Raw genomic sequence first — 20,893 nt, forward strand, 5'->3', positions numbered from 1 at the left:
CAGGTGGCAGGGGAGGAAAAAAAATGCTATTAAGGACTCCAAGATGAGAAGAAGGAATTGACAGAAATTCACTGAGGAACAGAGCTAACTCCAAAATTAGCTAGCTGGCATGTTCCTGGCCAAGTCTAAAGGGAATGGCAGAGCTGAAAGGGCAACACTGAAATAGTAAGAGGCAATTTGTGTACTTCATACCCAAGACTGAATAGCAGAACTTTACAGGGAGGCTTGTACCAAACAAGTAGCCATGGGGGAGCCTTGACTTAACCTCCACTGGCATCAGCAGAAATATCACCATTACTGTGGAGCTGTCTGCAATCACTATTCCAGACACAGGGCCTACAAAATCACTGGCTTTTTGTCCTACCTTTCATTCTATTGAAGGCAGGTGACCAGGCTCTATTTTAGAAACCAGATGCAACTCGTGGCCTTAAAAAGCAATACAGGTATAACCTTCATTTCCTCCTGTTTCTGCCACTCTCTTAGCCAACAATACACATCACCAGATCAAGTTTGGTTTCAGCAGCTGTAAGCTACACAAAAGGAACCAGTGAAAATCTTTATGGAGGAAATAATATGCAATTTTCTAGCTGAACACCTTTTAAAATGTAATGACAGAAAATAAAATCCTGCATCTGTGCTCAGCAATAACAATCTGTACATGCACAGTAACAACATGACACTTGGAATGAGCAAGATCCAGACAAAAAAGAGAGCTTACCCAGGCATCCAAATCCTCAGGCTTGGAATAAAGACAGCACAAGATAGAAAGGAAGGGAAAGAGAAGAAAAAGAGAAATCAGTGATTTTTGGAGGCTGCCTGCTGCTGTGCGCTATAGCTTTTAAGACGACAAGTTTAGAAAAGTTCCTTTAAAATGACAAGCATCGTAAGCAATGCAGTGCTGTCCCCTGTTGGGAACTGTGCTGTTAAAGCAAAACAAAAGCCCTAAACCAAAACCAGAGCAAAGCCCCCACAGCCTGCTGCAGGACCCCCATTCAGGGTGGGAGCTAAGCAAAGGAAGCTGAGAAACAGCCAGTTCCAGAGAGCCATGCAGGGTGCTGCATGTGCTGGAGATGCTGATACACAACGAGTACCAGTGAATGTGCCAGTGCTGGGCAGACTCAAAAGGAGGTGGTCAACAACTGTGCTGCTTCCAATTACATGCCAAGAACAAGTAATCTTTTAAAGGACACTTTTGCATGCACAAGCTGACCTACATAGCAAGTCATCTTCTGCCATGGACAATTTCAGAGTGACTCCTAACAGAAAGCCAGTTGTCTGATCAGGTTCCCAACCAGATTCCCCTTCATAGGCAACTGAAAACCTCTTGAGTGCAGAGTCCAAACCTCTGTCGAAGCCAAGCTGCCTCCACCTGCTCCTTTTCTTTTGCCCACAAGCCTATTTAAGTGTGCAGACAAGCAGATAAAACAGACTGCAGTATTGCCTCTTCTTTACTTGTTACTACTTTTTACTTACACAGAAAGCCAGCAGCAGCAAAGCAAGTACAAGATGATAAACATTTCATGCCCATAACCACCTCCTTTTGAAGCCAAGGCATTTATGAGGCAGGCACAGCTCTCATTTGCTGTCAAGGGCTGCAAGCCTTCCCTGCCTCTCAGGGCTACCTTCAATCAGCAGCACATTGGCTAAGCAGGAACTTCAGAATGGCTGGCCCTTTTTCATTATGATTATTTATTTGAGGGGAGTTGACAGGGCACAAGGAACTTTCCTCTTGGTCATAGTTCACTGCCAGAGGGAGCAGACAGTGGAGGGTAATGTTTTTATGGGATCTGTCATCATTTTAATGGCACACAGAGACTGCTTCATGTAACTGAGCGATGATGTGTTATGAGATATGTGTGTCGTCCATCCTCATCCTTTGCACCAGCTTAGAGGGTTGGAACTGAAACATCTACATTTCAACTGAGGGAAGCCAATTCCCCCTTTCTGCAGATAGGTTTGATATAGCAGCAACAAGTCCTTGGCCAAACAAACCAATGCACAACAGGTGTTTACTGGTAATCACTGACCAATCTCGACAAAAGCCTGCTTTGAATAACATTTTTCTTCCTGATGATTTTTACAGCCAGGATAGATGAGTTTAATTTCATTTTTACATTTTAGCAATTACAGGTCTGTCCATCCTCAGCAGATGGACAGGAGGAACACAGCACTCTTCATGGCGCCTGCTATTATTTCAGCAGGTAGGTCATGCACACCACTAACTCTTTACTGGATGTACATCTGTCATCCCTGGGTGCCTGAGCCATGAAATGACACATTGCTGGTGGACAAACACTCACATGACAAAATAAACAAAAGGTACTAACTCAGTGGCACTGGACAGGGGCTGAGAAATGAGAGCAAGGAGAAGGAACAGCCCTCTCACCAATATGTGCCCCATAAGATACAATGCACACAGCAGAATCAGAGTTTTAGATAATATAACACTGTTACTAATCACAGAGCATCTCTTCTGCAGTGCTGCCAATATTCTAATTCTGTCAACCTTCAGGAGAGGGAAAAATTATTACTCCAAGAATAGGAATAGATACACTCCACTGAATGGAAACAGGAAAATTAGAATGTGTAGTAGTACATACTGCTGCATTGGAAAAAAAAAAAACCAAACCCTGACTAAATAAAATACACTAATAAAATAATATAAAAAGGAAGGCTCAAGAGGGCTACTGGCTTAAGTTTTGCTAACTTCTAAGCCCTGTGCCAAGATGCCTTTGCAGACCTGTATTTACCAGTCTTGGTAACAACAGACACAGCCTATCTATTAATCTAACTGAACTTTAAGCAATCCATTTAAGAAATGTGCAATATCTGGTTTCCTTGCTCCCTAAGTGAGCTTCACTTCCAGCTCCCAAATGGCAGCTTACAAGTTTTACAATTCCAGCCCTGGGATACAAGTCATCTTCCAACATTCTTGGTCAATACTCCTGAACTCTTCTGTTGGAAAGGTTTTTTTTCTCTTGCAGGTAACCCACTGGACAGCAACCACAGGAACCAGAATAAATACTGGACTTAATTGTTTGAGGTCAAAACCCAGCCAAGATATTCCTCCTCACTGTATCAGAAACAAAAGGTTACTGGAACAGGATCTCAGGCCAAAGCAGCAGCCTCTGTCCTAGGGATTCATACAGACATTTGGATATGGGAACTACATGAGTAATACATCTGTGCTTCTGCAAATTCCACACTTGAGCATTGATTATTCATTCCCATGTTTGTATCAACAGTCCAACTTCCAAAGGCATCAAGAAAACAGTGCCAAAATTGTATTTCACTCCTAAGGGCAATTTCCAGCTACTTTTCCCAGACTCACTGCACTACATCATGCACACTGCCTTACACATCATGCACACCACTCAAGTCTGTCACACTCTGGGGAAATGTAAAAATGGCAGTGAGCCATCAAAACACAGCTCTGTGACTGGCAGGGAGGGAGGAAGGATCAGCACAGGGCAGTGGCCTTTGGAAGGACAATGCCTTTGTTACCTGACTGGAACCAGCTTCCCCCTGAAGTCCATTTCCTTGCCACAGTCAAGAACTGTCACAGAACAGATTGCACTGCAGTGTGACCAATGACTCAGGAATCCAGACTACCAGCTTGGTAGAGCTCTCCTACTTAAGAACTCAACAGAGAGTATTTTTAGGGGCACTGCCAGCTTCAGGAGCGGAAGATAGAGTGGGAGATGCAAGAAATGAGAGGCAGCAGGTGCCCAAAACCCAAGGCAGCTGTTGGCAACAACTTTTACATTCATGTCAGTATCTGAAGAACTCTGCAGCACATATTCCAACATCTTGATGACCAGACTTCATCACTGAATGAGCAAACAGTCACTTCTTCCTAAAGCAGTAATCCAGCTCTAAATTTATCATGGTCCAGAATGATAGGAATTCAAGTATTTAAAGAATATATCTAGACATTCAGTATCCACTCTAGACTCTTCAACTCTTCCAGTTTAGTGAAAAATTGAAGCAGTATCAATATTAAATGCAATGAGAGTCTGAGATGTAACCAACAGACAATGGAGAGGGAGAAGGAAGAGTCACTGAACAGCAATCAATTTTGAGGAAAGGCTGTAATGAAATTGCTCAACTCTAATGCATACAGACCATACACAATTCTATAAACACGAAGATAGGAAGAGCCAAAAAAACCTTGGCCCTTTTATGATTAAGGACAACTGCATCCTAATGCTTATGGCACAGCTACAAATAGCTTTGCAATGGTGACGTTTCATGGTCTTTATTTAAAACAAAATTAAGATAAACCTATTTTATAAAATCCAAAGAAAACCATCTGCTTTCATTGCTTGCTTTAATACTCTAGCCCATTTCCACATTCTCCTTTTCCCATCACCACTTCTATATATGCACACATACAGTTTTCATTTTGCAGGCTGCCAACAGACAAGGCATTCAATGGTTTTAGAAATCTTACAGAGCATAGGTTCTCTAGAGATGTATGCTCAAGATGCTTATTTTTGATAGTAGTTGAGTCAACAACTTGCTCTAAATTTTTACCTTCTTGCTTAAATTCCTACTCTGCCTATTAGACTTAAGAATCTCCAAGTCCCTGACCAATTTAGGACAAGAAAAACAAACCAGCAACCAAAAACTTCAAGAAAGGGCATCATGAAACTTGGTATTAAATATGACTTTTGATCCCAGCATATATTTCAGGCTGAGTCAATGAGGTATTTCTCGTAAAACTACAAACAAAGGCCACTCAACTCTTCTTGGATTATTTCTAGCTCATAATCATTAATGCAGACTCCCATTACACTAGCCTAAGGGTGGCATATGGCTTTCTAGGGATAGGACAGACGGGGGAAAATAACAGTTATGCATGCCTACCTCCCAGTCTCACTGCTGTGCCTGCACAGGGGACAGAGCTCTCTCCTGCCAGATTCCTAAATACCAAACATATTAGCTTTGGAGTCAAACATAGTACCTCACATACCACCACTGTTTTGAAAAAAAAACCAAGATGGCATGGCATTCATAATCAACCCATGTGTCTCCAAGCAGTAAAATTTACGAACCCTGTGTGCTCAGATGGAATTTCCTTACCATATTTGCTCTCAGACACCACACACAATTTTTACCTGCCCCTGAAAAAAACAGATATTTGTAGGCACAGCCAATAGATACAGGCCAGCACGGTAAAATGAGTACAAATTTCCTGCTACCAGATTAGAAACTTTTTTTTAAATTCCAAAGTTATTATTGCAAATACTATACAGTTTCAAAGAAATGCAGTTGACTTTGGGGCTGCTTTTTAATACAGAGAGACTATCATAATTACATACTTTGTTAAGAAAATTCTGGAAAGCCTTCAACAATGGTCATGCATCCTCTGTCTATGAATTCTTCAGCAGGTGGAGAATCAGGTGCACTTTCAAACAACACAGCTCGTTTTTACTCCTTTGACAGCCTTGTGAATGTTCCTCTTTTCCCTGCTCCTTCATCCCAGACATACACAAAGCACACTTTACACACCCTTACAAGGTCAGTATCATTCTGGGGGCAGATTCCAAGCTACCAACTTGCCAAGGTGCATGTGGGAAAGACATACAGTAATTAACACTTAGTATAAATCATGTGGATGCCAAAGCCTTGGAAGGACCATTTAAAGCACAGGGGACTCAAAATAAATGGTCTGGGGTAGTCCATATATATAATCACACTTATAGTAAGGTGTTACCTATGAAGTAAAAACACATGGAAAGAATAATCAGAGACTACCCAGGAAATTAAAAGCACATAAGTGAGGAACTTGATCTCAACCTCCTTTATTTCTCCAATCACTTAAGACACACAGGCAGTCAGCACTAAATTTCCCTACAACCAATTCTGCAAAGGTACCTCCATCTTCCCCTGCAGCATTCCCCCACATCCTATGCCACAGTCAGTGTTATGAAAAGGCTGCCAATTAAGTTGTGGTTTTGAGCTACAGACAAAATGTCCACTAGAGACTCTGATCCTTGCTTCCAAAGCACTTGCAACCTACTGTGTGTTTTAGGAAGAGAATACACTGGCTCTCAAATATACACACACCGGCTCCTCGCAAGGCTGTGATAAGAGAAAATGCTGCAAGGTTGCATATTTTAATGAAGTTCCAAGTACATCATAATGAAATCATCTGCAAAAAGAAGAATGTAGGTTCAGCAACAACAAGGATTTCAGGCTATTGTCAAACTGCATTCCTTATTTTAACATTGCAATCTCCAGGGCATGATTTTATCCAGATCAACTCACAAATCTATGTCACTGCCAGCAAAATTTTGATTTCCATTTGATAGGACAATTTGCAAAGAGGAGTTTTCCCATTGTGCAAGCGCTTAATGTTTCTAAAAACTACAAGAATTCAAAACTAATTCAATGACCACTTACTGGGCAATGCAACACACTCTTGCTTAAGGCAGATGGCTTGGAAAATTGAGGAGGAGAGCATTTTCTCTTTCTTTGAAGGAGCAGTACCTGGAAGCCTATCAACAAGGATCATGAAACAGGTGTTGCCATTATCAAGAAGAAGGTGGCAGAGACCAGGTGCAGCAGGAGGAGTTAAGCAGTCTGAGAAATTTTCCTTAAGAAAAGAAAACATTTTGCTGTCAGCGAAGCTCCTAAGTCTCAAGAATTATGGCACATGCTAAGGAACCGGAAAAATATTTATTTCTGGACTTTTTACTCAAAAGCAAGAAGCTTGAAATTTAGCTTTTAAATAGGGTATTCTCTAATTATAGCAGTCATATGACCTGAGAGAGCCAAGATTCATGGTCTATGAGTTTGCAAATTTAAAGAGTCAATACAACATAGCATCACAGAACCCTAAAGACAGATTGCTATATTTATTGTAGTATTTACTAGTTACAAACATATCTCCACTCTGTTTGCTCTGTAATTATAGTTGGGACACATACAATCATTTATTTTCTGTAGACTCCTTTTGTATGTTACACCTCCAAAGTCAATGAAAGTAATTTTAAGAACCTGTTGATTGATTGATTTATTGATCAAATAAGTTGGCCAGTGCAATAGACTGGAAATAACCAGACAGGCAAGTGATCTGATAAATATTCCTGGAGTCCAGTCACTATGGGCACTGAAAGTCAGCAGAAAAGAAACTCTCAAAGGCCAGTTCAGGCTTCTTTTAGAATCTATGCTAACATTTGGGCCTAAAGCTTTATTCCTTATGTAGGCCTGCATGGTCAAGTGCATTCTCCAGCCAAATGTTTGAGATAACTCTGCAGAATCCAGTGTTAGCTATCAAATTCAGCAGAAGCAATTGGTAGAAGCAGGTCCTATTACCAGAAACAATGTGAGAAGAAAGGGGGTGGAGGTCTTATACATAGCTTTAATCAGGAAGCAGACATTTCTCTCTGACCAAGGGCATAAAAGAAACTCAGGCAGAGAATCATCACTCTCAGTTTCCAGGGCTGGCAGTTGTTTTTTGGTGATTCTGTGGTCAGACTTCACCAAACCTTTCACTGAGCTCCAACTGCCAGAAGCAGCTCATGCCCCTGGCCAGCACTGAAAACCACAAACTCATCTATCAAGTACTGACTGAAATGGCCTATTTTTTTTCCTTTAAAATTTTTAATTGCAATTTAATGAGGTTTTCAGAGAAACATGTTGGCAGCTTATCATAAAACTAAGCTGAACACATCTTGTACTCCTTTTACTCTGTCCGCTCAGTTATGTGAAGAGCTGTCATCCAACTCAAGCAAGAGGCAAATTAGGCTTGAACTCCATTGCATAGGAGTGGTTTCCTATGAAGAAGAGGAAAGGCACAGTAACAAAGCAGGAGGCAAAGAAAAAGCTTTCACTACCACTATTATTTGTACAATATTTTAGATAATCTTTTGGCACTATGGTTTTGGGGAGTTTACATTTATCCCCAGGACAAAGGAATTAAATGTCCATGTCAATAGCTTCTTCCACAAGCATAAAATTCTAGCAGGAAAAACACACATTCAAGTTCAGCCAAAATAAATTAGCCAGATCAACTTCACAATCTCTCATAACCTCTCAACATTTCTGAAAATAAATGCCATTCTTAACAAAACAACCTTTAAAATAAAAACCTTAAAATGTCTATTTATCTCAGAATATTATCCTTCCTGCCTGTCATATATTATATATTACATACATATAAAATCAAAAGAAAAATCCACTCAAAGAAACCAACACTCTAATGCTCCCTTTTCCAATTCATGTTTGTTATACACCCACAGAGATCTTAGAACACTTTAAAGGATCAAGCTCTTCTTCTCATTAGTACCACCATCACGTTGCTCTGAACTGTGGACATATAACCTTTTGCACCTTTTCACTCTATTGAATCAATCTCCCCTGGCAACTTCTGGTGTGGCACTGTGCTCCTCCTGCCTCCGGCTCCTCTTCCCTCACTAATTCTGTGTTCAGGACTGTGAAGCACAAAATTAGACATTTCAAATTAAGCAAGGAGAGAGAATGAGAGAACCTTATTAAATCAACATTAGCATCAAAGTGTCTTTAAAAGAGAAACTCAATTGCAAAATATTACTTGTCTCTGTAAAGCTCTTTACATTGACAGAAATGAGACAGGCAGCAGATGAAGTGACCTTCCTCCATCCCCACCTTCCTCCTCACAGAGCTGGTCACAGAGCTCAAGCTGTAAATGCAGGATCCTTTTCAGACCACAGCCCCCAAGGAAGAAAAGCCTACCTGGAGCTCAAAGCACTGTGGAATTGCCAAGTAAAAAGGACAAGGTCTACTAACATGGTGTTGGGGAAGAAACATGCACATATCAAACAGGGTACCAACACACAAAGGCAGATTCCCTTCTCCTTCCAAGCTTTCCACATTAGTTTTTCTCTCAACTCATTATGAGTTACAGCCAAATCTTCCTTTCTTACAACAAGACAAAGAACCATTGCAGGTTTTAGTTTCCATTCTTAGTTCCCAAAAATCAAAATTACTGACATGATAGTAATAATCAGCATATTCCATTCCAAAACATCTCAACTTTCTGAATACAAATCTCTAGTTGCTGACCTGATACTTTAAACTCTTTTCCAATATTAATCACTGGAGTATCATACCATTCCCCTGTGAGGGATAATTAGACACGTTGTTAAAGACAGAAATCACCTCTAATACGGCATAGTCTTTAAACATGACTTTTCCTTGGCATTTCTTGATGAAGAGTTGATATTTGCACCTTGTGTCAACAGAAGGAGTGTACACAGCTCACAGCACTGAGCAGCAGGCTACGGACTTGTCTGTCGGGTGCCACCTCAAACAGGGAGTGGCTTGGCAGTGTCTCGTAGGGAGGGTTTGCCATGTGTGCTGCTGCAGTCCTACAGAAACAAATCCTACTGAAACAATTCCAGAACAAAAAAATATATATTTCAAAAGTCCCTCAATTAATTAAAATCAATGTTCAGAGTTCCCATTTAGCTAGGGAATATTATCCTAAGGACAAGCAACATGAAATTAAAGCTTAGCTTCTGATAACAAAACAAAGCTTTCAAAGCATTTTTTGGGAAAACAGACACTACCCAAACAGAAATGGAGGCTGAAGCTTTTGATTTCTCTAGTCCTACAATGCAATGGAAACTTCTGTATCAGCCAGACACTACTGAAAACTCTGCATTTTGCCAACAGGTTTCTAAGTGCAGACTCCTTACCAATAAATGGCAGTTTGGGAAGCCAGAGGCACTGGCAATTCTGCCACCTCTTCAGAGCAGTCATGAAAATGATCACTTCGTCCTGTGACAACCATGCTCACATGCCATCAGCTAAGCACTGCACAAAGCAGTTACTGCACCAGGGTAAAGACAAATTACACCAGAGAAGCAGCAAGGAGAAGGAGAATTAAAAAAAACACCCAAAAGAATTAGTGACAAAAAGCTAACTTGGTTGTTAAAGCACTAATAGACATCCCTGTTCCATAAAACAAAATGTTTCATTTTCACCTCAAAGGGCAACAGTAGCCATACAAGACTGCTTGGAGACTTTCAAAATAAAGGATCAGTGGAAAACAAGTGATTTACCATTCAATTATACAAACTGAAAAATGGGGAAAACAGAAAAGCCAGAATGATATACTGAATCTACTGTTCTAGACCAGCTCTTGATGCTGACCCAGGCTGGTAAAAAAGTCTTTACCAAAATATACTTAACTGCCTGCTAGAGGCATTCCAGAAAAGGACCACAGCAAGCAAAAGCTGAAAATATTTTTTCTGTTCTCTGCTGCACCTAATTCTCCTCTAGCCTTTCATGGGCAGTCTGACACAACTACAAGAACACTCCTGCTGTCTGCAAGTCACATCCCTTGCATTTGAAGAGTTATCACACAGTGCCTTTAATTCAGGAGGACAGTAACTACAGTCACCAACTAAAGTAATTAGTTGACATTCATATGCCCAATACTTTCAGATCTTTAATACCTCCTATTCTGAAAATTTTTCAGGAAAAACTCATCTTATAAAAACCACATAAAATGTAGAACTAAAAGAAGAACAATCAGGGAAGATAACTTATACAACTTACACCATCTAATTCTGTTTTTTACAAATTGTTTGTCATTTTGATAACTCAGCATATACCAGCCCCACAAGCAAACAAAGAGATAACTAGGTATTTAAAGTCACTAATAACTGAAAGCTTGGAAGAGCTTTAAATGGAATCTTTAAAAAACAAAAAGCATAAAAAATCACCAGAGGGTTCTGAGGGGCTTTATTTTTATTTACTAAAGACATACCATGCTATTCACCTTCAAAGATCTCAGTGAAAATCAACACATGACAAGATTTTTTGAGATAACTACTATTCCAATAAAACTAAAGCACAAGCAAGGTGCAAAAATTTGTCCTGATTCATGCAGAAAATACTAGACAGGATCAGGACTGATAAGAGAGACCCAAAGCACAGAAGAAACCAAGATTTTCATCACCCATGTATTCAAACAGATTACCAAAAGGAAAACAGCCATGGTGCACTGATGCTTGCCTGTAAATATCCTTCCAACAGGGCACAATCAGAAAATTATCTCAAAAGATCCAAGTATAATGGAATGAATGGTTACACTCATTTGAGATGAAGGGAAAGAGCTGGGGCAGCAAAAAAGCAATCCCTATTTCGTTCTGAAGTCTCTAAGGGATTCAGGAAGCAGCAGGAACGGTGGAAAGCCATCCACCAAACCAGGTAACTCATATTGCTTGCAGTGATTAACTCACTCTGGGTGTCAGCCTGCCACCTTTCACCGTCAGTGTGGAAAATCCAGTGCAAGCACTGAGAGGATTCTGAACAAGGGAACAGAAACACTGGAAAAGAAGATGCAAGACAGACACAAAGCAAAGCTAAGAGTCACAGCACCCTTTCTTTTCAGTAATAACCAGTGGCTGCTGATCCCTCTTCTGAGACATCAGTAAAATGGACCCGTCTCATCAGCGCTCACTTTTTCAAGCAGCAAATCCAGAATTAATATTCACGGGTTCTGAGACTGACATAATTGCAATTTAAAAAGGGCAATTAATCATCAGCCACACTGGTGGCTGACTTGCCAGGCTGGGATCTTTTCTCTCCACATCTGCCAACAAACTCACAGGAGGCAAAAGCATCACGTGTGCACAAAGCCAGGAAGTGCCCTTCTCCCTCTTACTCCAATCCCAGGCTTATGGGGTTTGTTACTATTTTTTCTCCCATGCCTGCCCCATTGGGATAAGTCTCCCATCCTTTCCTGCAACAGTCCCCTTACAATGACCAACCAATCTCCCTTGCCATGTGGGTAAGGAAAGCTTTCCCACATTGCATCTCACTCATGTCAGCCAAGAGTGAGGCAATGGAACTCCAACACCTACATCATGAAGTTCTCTTCCCTGTTTTGCTCTGTATCTTTGCATTAACTAAATATATATATTTTTTAAGAGTGACATCTCAATCCCAGTTTTACTTGGAAAGTGAATTACAAAGGTGAAAGCACAACTCCAGAGTATCAGATAACACAGGCAGATGATGGAAACATCAAACCTGGCAAGTGGATTTTATCAGATGAGTCAGAAAAGCCACTAAGTCAGTGTTTACTTCTGTACTTCTGTGGGAAGGTTTTCAGGCAAGTTGTACACAAAACCAAAAACCCAACAACTGTTCTGGGTATCAGTTCTGACACTTTAAATTCTTTCTGTATGAGCACCCATTGTCTGATACGAATAGTATTTCAACCAACAGCATTTAGAGAAGAGACTTTTGGAAACTGTCGATTGTGTTGAGGTTCCCAGAAATAAAGATCCAAGACTAAATTACTATAGGGTGAGTATATAACCTCTTTAGGAAGTACAGTTCTTTCTGAGAGGAAGAAAGCCAAACTGACCACCAGATTATGCCAGTCTTCTTATCTGGGAAGTACATAAACCACTATAGTTGTGAGTACCACAGAAAACAAGTACGAGATTGATGGTAAGATTTAGAGCTTAGCAAGCTGCAAGGTCTTCTAGTGACATACTTAACACTGTGTCCTTGGGCCAAAGAAAATACATAACATAGTTCTAGGCCAAAGGAATCTTGCTCAAACAGGTGCCACTGCTGCCAGCCAGCTGCAGCAGAGACTGAGAATGCATGTTGTAACACAAGCTCTACAGTCCTCCCTTCCTTACTCCTGACAGTCAGCAACGAAAAATTGCCTTCACCGTAACAATACAAAGGAAAAAAATTCAGTGCTTTTGTATGTGAAAAATGTAATTTTAATCCTAAGAATGCAGTCAGTATAGAATTTGGAGCACAATTACACACTGCACGTCTTGGCCAGAGTTCCAATCAAAGGGAGTTGGCAGAACATCTCTGCCAGCAGATAACACCAACAAATGGCCTCATTTCCATCTATTATAAGATAATACACAGGTTGTGCTTCCTCATACCATCCTCATTTCTATCAGGTCCCTCTCAAGATTTGCTCTCTCTTTGACACAGGCTCCAGGTGTTCTTCATCCACAAACCTCAGCGCATCATTGCAAGTTAAATGAGGTGTCTCCAACCCAGTCCTCTCAGCTTTGTGAAACTAGAGAAGTACAATTATGAGCCCCCTCTGGCTTTTTCTGCCTTCGTTTTGCAAGGGTTTAGAAATCTTTCTTTATTCCCTAACAGACCTTTACCTTTCAATGACACAAGTATCATATTGCCCACATAACCTCTACTCAGATCAGGCTGACCTTGTCTCCCTCTTTAACAAAATCACTCCTCAACAAACAAGTGTGTGGAATTAAGAAATAGCAGGTATTTCACTCAAGCACGCATCTTCTCCCAGTTCAGAAGTAAATGTCCTGAATCTCTGTTTCCTCACAATGACTGGCTGAATCAATAATTTTTACTGGGCTCTTCTGCACTCTGAGAGGGTGTTTACCAAAAAGAGTCAGTAACAAAGCAGGGAGGGGGAGGAAAAAAAAAAGATAAATACAAAGAATCTTCCTTAAACACAAAGAGGGTTTGTGGGCTGCTGCCCAGGATCACTTATGCTTCATTTCTTGCACATCTTCAAAAGAAAACAAACACTTAAAACTTCCAAATTTCCCCAATCCCTGTAAACTTAATGTCTCCAATCAGCACTTGCTCACATCTTTATCTTCAAGCCAGTATTATGAAGTTTTGATAAGCTTTTTCCTTCCCAACGTCTCTCACTCCACACAGATAAAAACCACTAATAGAAGACTGAGACCAAAATCCTTGCCTCTTCTATTGCCTACATTTAGCAATCAGCAACTGAGTATTGTGAGACCCAAAGCACTGCCATGTATTACACACTTATCTCTACAAAACCACCCTGCACAAGTGACAACTTCCAGGCAGGGGGGAGGGGGAGTTGTGCAGCTTTGTGATAATTAAAGCATAGACGAGTGTCACTGCTGTAGATAATTATGCATTAGCAGTGAAATTACTTAATGGAATTAAATAAACTAAGCCAAATGCTTTGTTTTAAAGTGAATTTAGGGTCTGCAAAAGGTGTCCAACTGACAGCCCAGGAGAGCAAGAATGACAGTCTTCCATGATTCACAGAAACCACACAACCCCAGCACAGCCTGGCAGGCTTCCACCTCCACCCAGGTAAAAGGAGAGCAGAGCAGAAGCCAAGGAAAATTTCAGTCAGGCTCTGATCTATCTGATGAGCACCCACACAGGGATCAGGTAGTCACTAAGCAGAGAGGAACAACTGACTGGGGTAATTTCCCTAGAAAATAAACCAGCTCTGACAAAATGGGTTAGTTCAAACCACAGCCCAACCCCACAAGCACCTATGAGGAAAATAAAAATTAATCAGCGTCAGTACAGACAAGACTCCAACCAACAACAGAAACAACAGGATAAGTAGGTACATGGCCCACAATGAAACCACCTCCTCCCACCAAAACCATGAGGCCTTTGCCCAACCTCCCCTCTTGCCTCACCAACTGCCCACCTACACACAATTCCCATCACTGGGCTCATCTAGATGGCTCCAACAGCATCCTCCTGCTTGTTAGAACAAGGATTCTCAAGGTCAGTCAGAATTTATAAGGCAGCCATTTCATCTTTTGTGCTTCTCTGGCTACATTCCTTCCTAAAAGATGCTGAACAGTGGAGATTCTGCTGGGCCTGAAAGCCCTGCCAACACCAGGGCCAATTAGGAGTTTCAGGATGATGCATATTAAAGTTATTATGGGAGGCAGTTATGCAGGCAGAATAAATCTTAACTGAACCTTTAAGTGGTTTTTATGACTTGTTTCTCCTTCTTGAAAACAGATGAAAAGATACAAATCTCCTGCCTAAGAATCTGCAGGAATTCCAGTCAACCACCAGCTTCTCTCAAAAGAGGATTCTGTGCTAAAAGTAATGATTCATTTCAGCCAAGGCCAGCTAGATCATCTTTATGTTTTTAAGCTCCAAATTACTTAAATCAGTCAGAAACCATATCAGTGAAGACTGAGCTGAAATACTACCTTTACACAAGTACTGCAGATACATTTCAAACTTCTGCTGAGAGAAACTCCATTTTTCTTCACTATTGGCCTTCTCAATCTACACAGTCTAACTGCAGGCAGTCAGAGCCAAAAAGACACAGATGTAACAGGAAATTTTTACAGAGCAGGTTTTGGAGAGTGTCTCATTAGAAGGCCAGGGTGTAGGTCAAATTAGGAAATCCTAAAGAGGATCTGAGGAATGAAGGCAGCAATAGCAACCATAAGATGTCATTAGGACAGCATCTGCCACTCTCTTTCACAACTTCCAAAATCAAACTTGCTCTCAACAGCTGTTATCCACCCCTCCAAGAAGCACTGCTAGAAACCAACTGGAGAACAAAGAGCAATCAGAGGTGGCTGAGAACATACCACACCATTTGTGTGAAAACCTGCTCTGTCTTCACAACAGCCTTGTCCTCCCCTCTGCAGCCTGAACATGCAGCAATGTCACAAGTTCTACATCTGTGCATTAAGCAGGAAAGAGAACCCCAGGCATGGTCAGAAAATAAAAGACAGAAGCAGTTTGTAAATTATGTCAGTACACAGTGGCCTTACAACTCCAAATGATGACAGACAAGGGGCAATGTTTTTAAATTGAAAGTGTGCAGGTTTAGAGTAGATGTTAAGGAGAAATTCATTGCTCAAAGGGTGATGAAGCACTGCAACAGGTTGTGCAAGAGAAGCTGTGGACACCCCATCCTTGCTAACATTCGAGGCCAGGTTGGATGGAGTCCTAAGTAACCTGATCTAGAGAATGAAATCCCTGTCCATGGCAGGACAGCTGGAATTAGAAAATCCTTAGGGTCCTTTCCAGTCCAAACCATTTTGTGATTGTACAATTTCTGTAGGAAGCAATGAACTCCAAAAACTTAGTGTAAACTCATCCAGAAAAATATTATGGTAACTCCTGGAGAACTCCTAGAGTCAGAAGGAAAACAAATAAGCAAAAACTTCGAGACATTTCATTGGTATGCAAGCAATTTGAGGGCTCAGCAGTTCCTGCTCCACCCCTGGAAAGGAGACTTCATGGTGTCCCTTCAGTGCCACCTTCAGGAAATACTCACTGCTGCTTTCCAAATGCTCTCGACCCTGCTGGAAAATTGTATAAACTCAGCGAAGGCATCATCACTGGCAGGCAACTGAGGCACACATTAAACACATTTTAGTTCCAAAATAAGGGTATTACGACGAGAACCACACCCCAAAGAACTGCAAAGCTGAGCACAGATGTGCTTGTTATTGCAAGATCAATACACAGAGCAGCTGCTGGACTGAGCAGTGGGTTTGACCCCAAATATGAAGCATAATTCATCTCTCGTTCAGATTCTGCATGAGGCAGGTGATAGATTTTCCCAAATCCTACATTCAAAGGGATATTGATGAGGATATGCTGTTTGTGGATTGTTTATCAGACTCCCTTTGCACCACCACATCGTAAAGGCTCACTTGAAAAGCCAAAAAACAATCTCCCTCAAAAATAATTATAAAAACCAAGCTATTAAAACTGCTTTGGTAATGGAAGCAGAAAGTTTGATAAGAATTCAGTGTCAGTAATGAAGTGAAAAACATAATGCATCGGTCAAAAAAGACTTTCTAATATCATTTATTTATTTACACACACGCCTGCACAAGATGCACCTTAAGCTTCTGGACAGTGTATTGACTGAGCAGTAGATGACATGAATTTTCAAGGAGGAAACTTAGCTCCCAATCACTGCATCATAGCTCTTAGAACAGGCAGATAACTCGATGACCTGCACAGTGCGCCCTAACCAAGCTCAACAGCAACATCTGCTGGGCAACAAGCAGCTAGAGGAAATTAGTCCGATCACATGAACGTTTGTTACTCCTTATAAACGTATGAACTTTTCTACAGTTTCAGAATGCCCACTATGATACATTTCTTGTACAAAAAGCAGATGTACCTTTCAAACAGGTAAAAGGTAAAATTTTTCCTAAACTTGCATGTGGTCAGAAAAACCTATCATCTACCATTACCTGCTCACCAAGACACTTCATACTAAAACACTGAAATTAAGTGGAATTAAAATTCCTCTGTGCTGGAGAAAATCTCTTCTGTCTAGCTGGTTCAATCACACCTGAAAACACCCTTGGAACGCCTCGAGCTGCTTTCTTTCCTAAGGGAGCAGCCTGCACTTGCAAGGCCTGAGGCAGGGAAGTATTTATCAACCACATTAGTCCCATCCACACAGAGGAGAATGGCAGCTAAGACCATTAGTGCTTCTCTCCCTGCAGGTACCTTACCACACTCCTTATTAAGCTCAGAAAAAAAGCCTGCTATGGCAGGATGACATTGGAGCATCAGCACAGGTAATGGTCCCCACTTAATGTGGGCACAAATTGACACTCTACCCAGATTAATTACAATGAAAACTCTTATTTTTACACTAGATGCATGAAATTTGATGGACTACTTCTAAACTAGTGTAAATAAAAAAAAAAAAATAAAAAAAAAAAAGAAAATGCAAGTGGTTGGCAACAGCTTCAAGGTTGCATTCAGATATTCAGCACAATTTGGAACAAGGGCAGTGACCTGAGATGTGGCTTCTCAACAGCCATCAGATGGGAAAGGGTGTTGATGCATCCCACTTCTGTTCCCAGGAAAGGAACAGCATCAAAATCTTACTTGACCATGGAACCACCTCTTTTTGCAGATCACTGTTTAACAGGAAATCACAGGCAAGCAGCTTTTTAACAGAACTTTATGATAACCTTCAGTAACACAAAGCTTTGAAAAATTACACTGCAAAATGCTGAGTCTTGAACAGGAAACAGCACAGCAGCTGGGGAGACAACTTTTTACATGATAGAAAACTATAGGCTGGACTGATGTTCATTATCTTTTAAATTATAGCTGGCTTTGCAGTTTAAAGCTTTCATGCTTTTTCTAGTTTTGTACTTGAAATTCTTTTATGCTAAAAATTTAGGAAAAAGGGTTTAAGAAACATGCAAGCTCATTTTCAGCTGGTATAGAGATTGTTGCTATTGTTGTTGCTTTGGATGGAGTTTTTCTGATTTGGGTTTTTTTCAGGGTGCTGCTTTGTGTGGTTTGTTGTTTTTGAGGGTTTGGTTGTTTTGGTTTGGCATTTTTTAACATATCTTTATTTCCAATATCCCTTTTTCCACATTTCGCTGTTAAACTAGGAGAGAATATCGTATGAAAATACAAAAATGAGTGATTACTCAAGTCTTCAGCTGGTAAGGGAGCAGCTTTTGTAAGGAACCTTTTGTGCATTGGAAGTTCGGAAGCCGGGAGTGGGGGGCAGCCAGAGCCTCAGCTTGACAGTGCCAATTACAGCTACAGCAAGATGAACCAAGGAACAAATCCATTCTGCTCAGAGGATGGAGAGAAAAGAAGACACATGAACCTGTATCTTTGAAAAAATAAAGGGGCTTGAAATCATCTACCAGACAGTGAACCACTTTTTCCACAGCAAAAGCATTAGGCTGAAGATGCAGTGAATGTAAATGGCAAGCTCTCAGTCCTAATTGGAAGAGCACTGGTTATTTAACAAATGTATCCTTAGTCTAATGTTCTATTCAAGTAAATATTAAACTTTTTTTAAGCTCTTTTCTTTTGTACAGTAATTATACATAGCCCTGCTTAGTCTGTTTGATCAATTTTTACTCGATTCCTACTGTATCATCCTTCAAGTTTGCCCATTATCACAAAGTCTTCAAGGCTAAAAAAGCTCTAAACCCCCTATGTACTGCACAGACAGGAAAAAAGAAATGCAGCTAACTCTAATTCCTTCCCTTCCTCATAAGCTTGCAGGTGTTCTATTTTCATTGTCTAAAAATCAAAGTCATCAGCTCATTTCCTTTCCCTTAGTACAGTCCCTTTTAAGAAGCTACTTTCCGTCATGTTTTACTCAGCACTCATAAATAATACAGATAATTGCAGATGGCCATAACAAACAAGCAGAGAAAGTATACAGATACAGCAGAAAGAAAACAATAAAAATTCTGACGTGCTCCAAAAGCAGAAAGAATTCCTGGCAAATAGAAGCAGCTGCATCCAGGTCATTTTTTTTTCATTGATGTACAGCAATCAGAGAGCCAAAAATAATAAAGGGACAGACTTTAGACAAAGGTACATAAAGGTGCTGGCAACTCAGTTCCTTCTGCAGCAACACATTTTCTACCTCATCCTCATGTGCAAAACACAGTTATTTCTTCCCTAAAAAATATGCATTAGAAAGGAGGAATACTAGTCATAGAAGATAAGTTTAAACCTGCTGAAACTCCAAAACAGATAAGCAGTGTTCAATTAGGAGGATATTATGCTGACTATAATAAGGAACTCTGAGAGAACCCAGCCAGCCATCCAAGAGTTAACATCACGCTTTTCTCATCAAAACCTCTTCCAAGAGGTTAAGCACACAATAGACTATCTAAAGCACAGCTAGAAAGGCTGCTTGAAATTCCACACATGTGCCTCAGCAATGTATTTCTATTAATGTCCAGTGTGTGTCAGCGTGAAGATAAGGTACCAACATCATGTCCAACCAGGCAGCCAGAGAATGGGACGCCGTGTAAAACATTGTCTGGTGCTCAGGATCCCGGAGAACAGCGGCGTTTGCAATCTCACCCGCTGCACACGTGCCTGATAACACCAACAACGAGGGGAGGCAGCAGGAGCAAACCATCCTGCAGCTTTGGGAAAGTAAAAGGATGGAGAGAGAAAGAAGGAAGCAAGCAAGAATTAAAATAAACATCAGCAAACTAGAGCAGGTTTGAGGATGTCCGACCATAGCAGAGGGAATAAACAAACCAGAAAAAACCTCAGTGAAATCTGGTATTTGTATCAGCTCACTTTAACTGTTCTTTAAGGTGAGAAATAAAAAGTTACATCAGTGTTTATTGTGATTACTCACACCATACCATTTAGACTCAGTTTGATCTACTAGCATCATCCTACAAAGCCATTTGTACTGGGACTTGTGGAAGACACTGTATTTGAGGAAACACGATCTGGACCAGGACACACCTGCTCTGCTGGGCCTGGCTCTGGCAGCTGGAGAAGCCCATGTGTTACCATGAGCAGCTGGTGCATTCCCACTGGAATACCCATGCCAGTTGTGCTGTGCACTGACAGGTGCTATCACACAGACACATTCTAGCCCATCAGGAATCTTCCCATCAGCTGAAGAGTTTGCCAATTTAATCTGTAACTTAACCTACGCTTGAGAAAGGTAAATTGTATGTGGATGAAGGGGTGGAATGCAGTCATTCCTACTGGGACACCACAGTGCATGGAATAGGTGGTGATCCATGGAACAGTTAAGATACAGAATGGCCTTTGGGTGTCTTGTGCTGCTTATGCCCCCCTCAAAGAGCTGTAAATTAGAGCAGAATTCTCTACTACACAGTACTCTGACAGCAGAATAAGAAGACTCAGCACTAGTTTTGCCGGACCAGTCACAGAAAAATAACAACATATTATTATCCTATTTCTATAAAAATGTAATCTTTTGTAGTTATACATAAGGGAAAATGAAGGCTAATCTTATATTTTACTTTAAAAAGTAAAGCCTTCTTAGGCTTTACAGTAATCCTAAGCCAGAACAAATGAATCTTGAAGAAGTTTCTGTGAAGTTATAAAAGTTATAAAAAGTTATAAAAGTTATAAAAACTTGGTAGACAAAAAAAAAAAAAAGTGTGAAATATGGGCATGGAAAATTGAAGGCAAGACAGGGGAGCTAGACAGCACCCCAGACAACTTCAATTTGTTGCAGCTGTTGGATTTTAAAAAAGGCCAACCTTGTGATAAGGTCTCTTAGCTCAAGAGACTACAAAAATGAGAAGCTCAAACGACCATCAGCTGCTGAAATCTGCAAAAACTCTCTAAACACAAATTAACCTTCAGTCAGGAGATAAAAGAC

General features: G+C 40.7%; 1 protein-coding gene across 2 annotated transcripts in view; it reads right to left on the minus strand.

Annotated features, from left to right (window-relative positions):
• CHCHD6 (coiled-coil-helix-coiled-coil-helix domain containing 6) overlaps nt 1–20,893 on the minus strand; it is a 108,573-nt gene that overhangs the window by 76,250 nt on the left and 11,430 nt on the right. Inside the window, exon 5 of one of the 2 annotated variants that reach the window (XM_058031996.1) lies at nt 719–739. The exons of the other annotated variant lie outside the window; for it this stretch is intronic. Within the exon in view, the coding sequence (XP_057887979.1) occupies nt 719–739 (21 nt within the window). The remainder of the gene's footprint in view (nt 1–718; nt 740–20,893) is intronic. 2 annotated transcript variants of the gene reach the window in all.

Source organism: Melospiza georgiana, chromosome 11 (assembly GCF_028018845.1).
Source record: "Melospiza georgiana isolate bMelGeo1 chromosome 11, bMelGeo1.pri, whole genome shotgun sequence".
Lineage (NCBI taxonomy): Eukaryota > Metazoa > Chordata > Aves > Passeriformes > Passerellidae > Melospiza > Melospiza georgiana.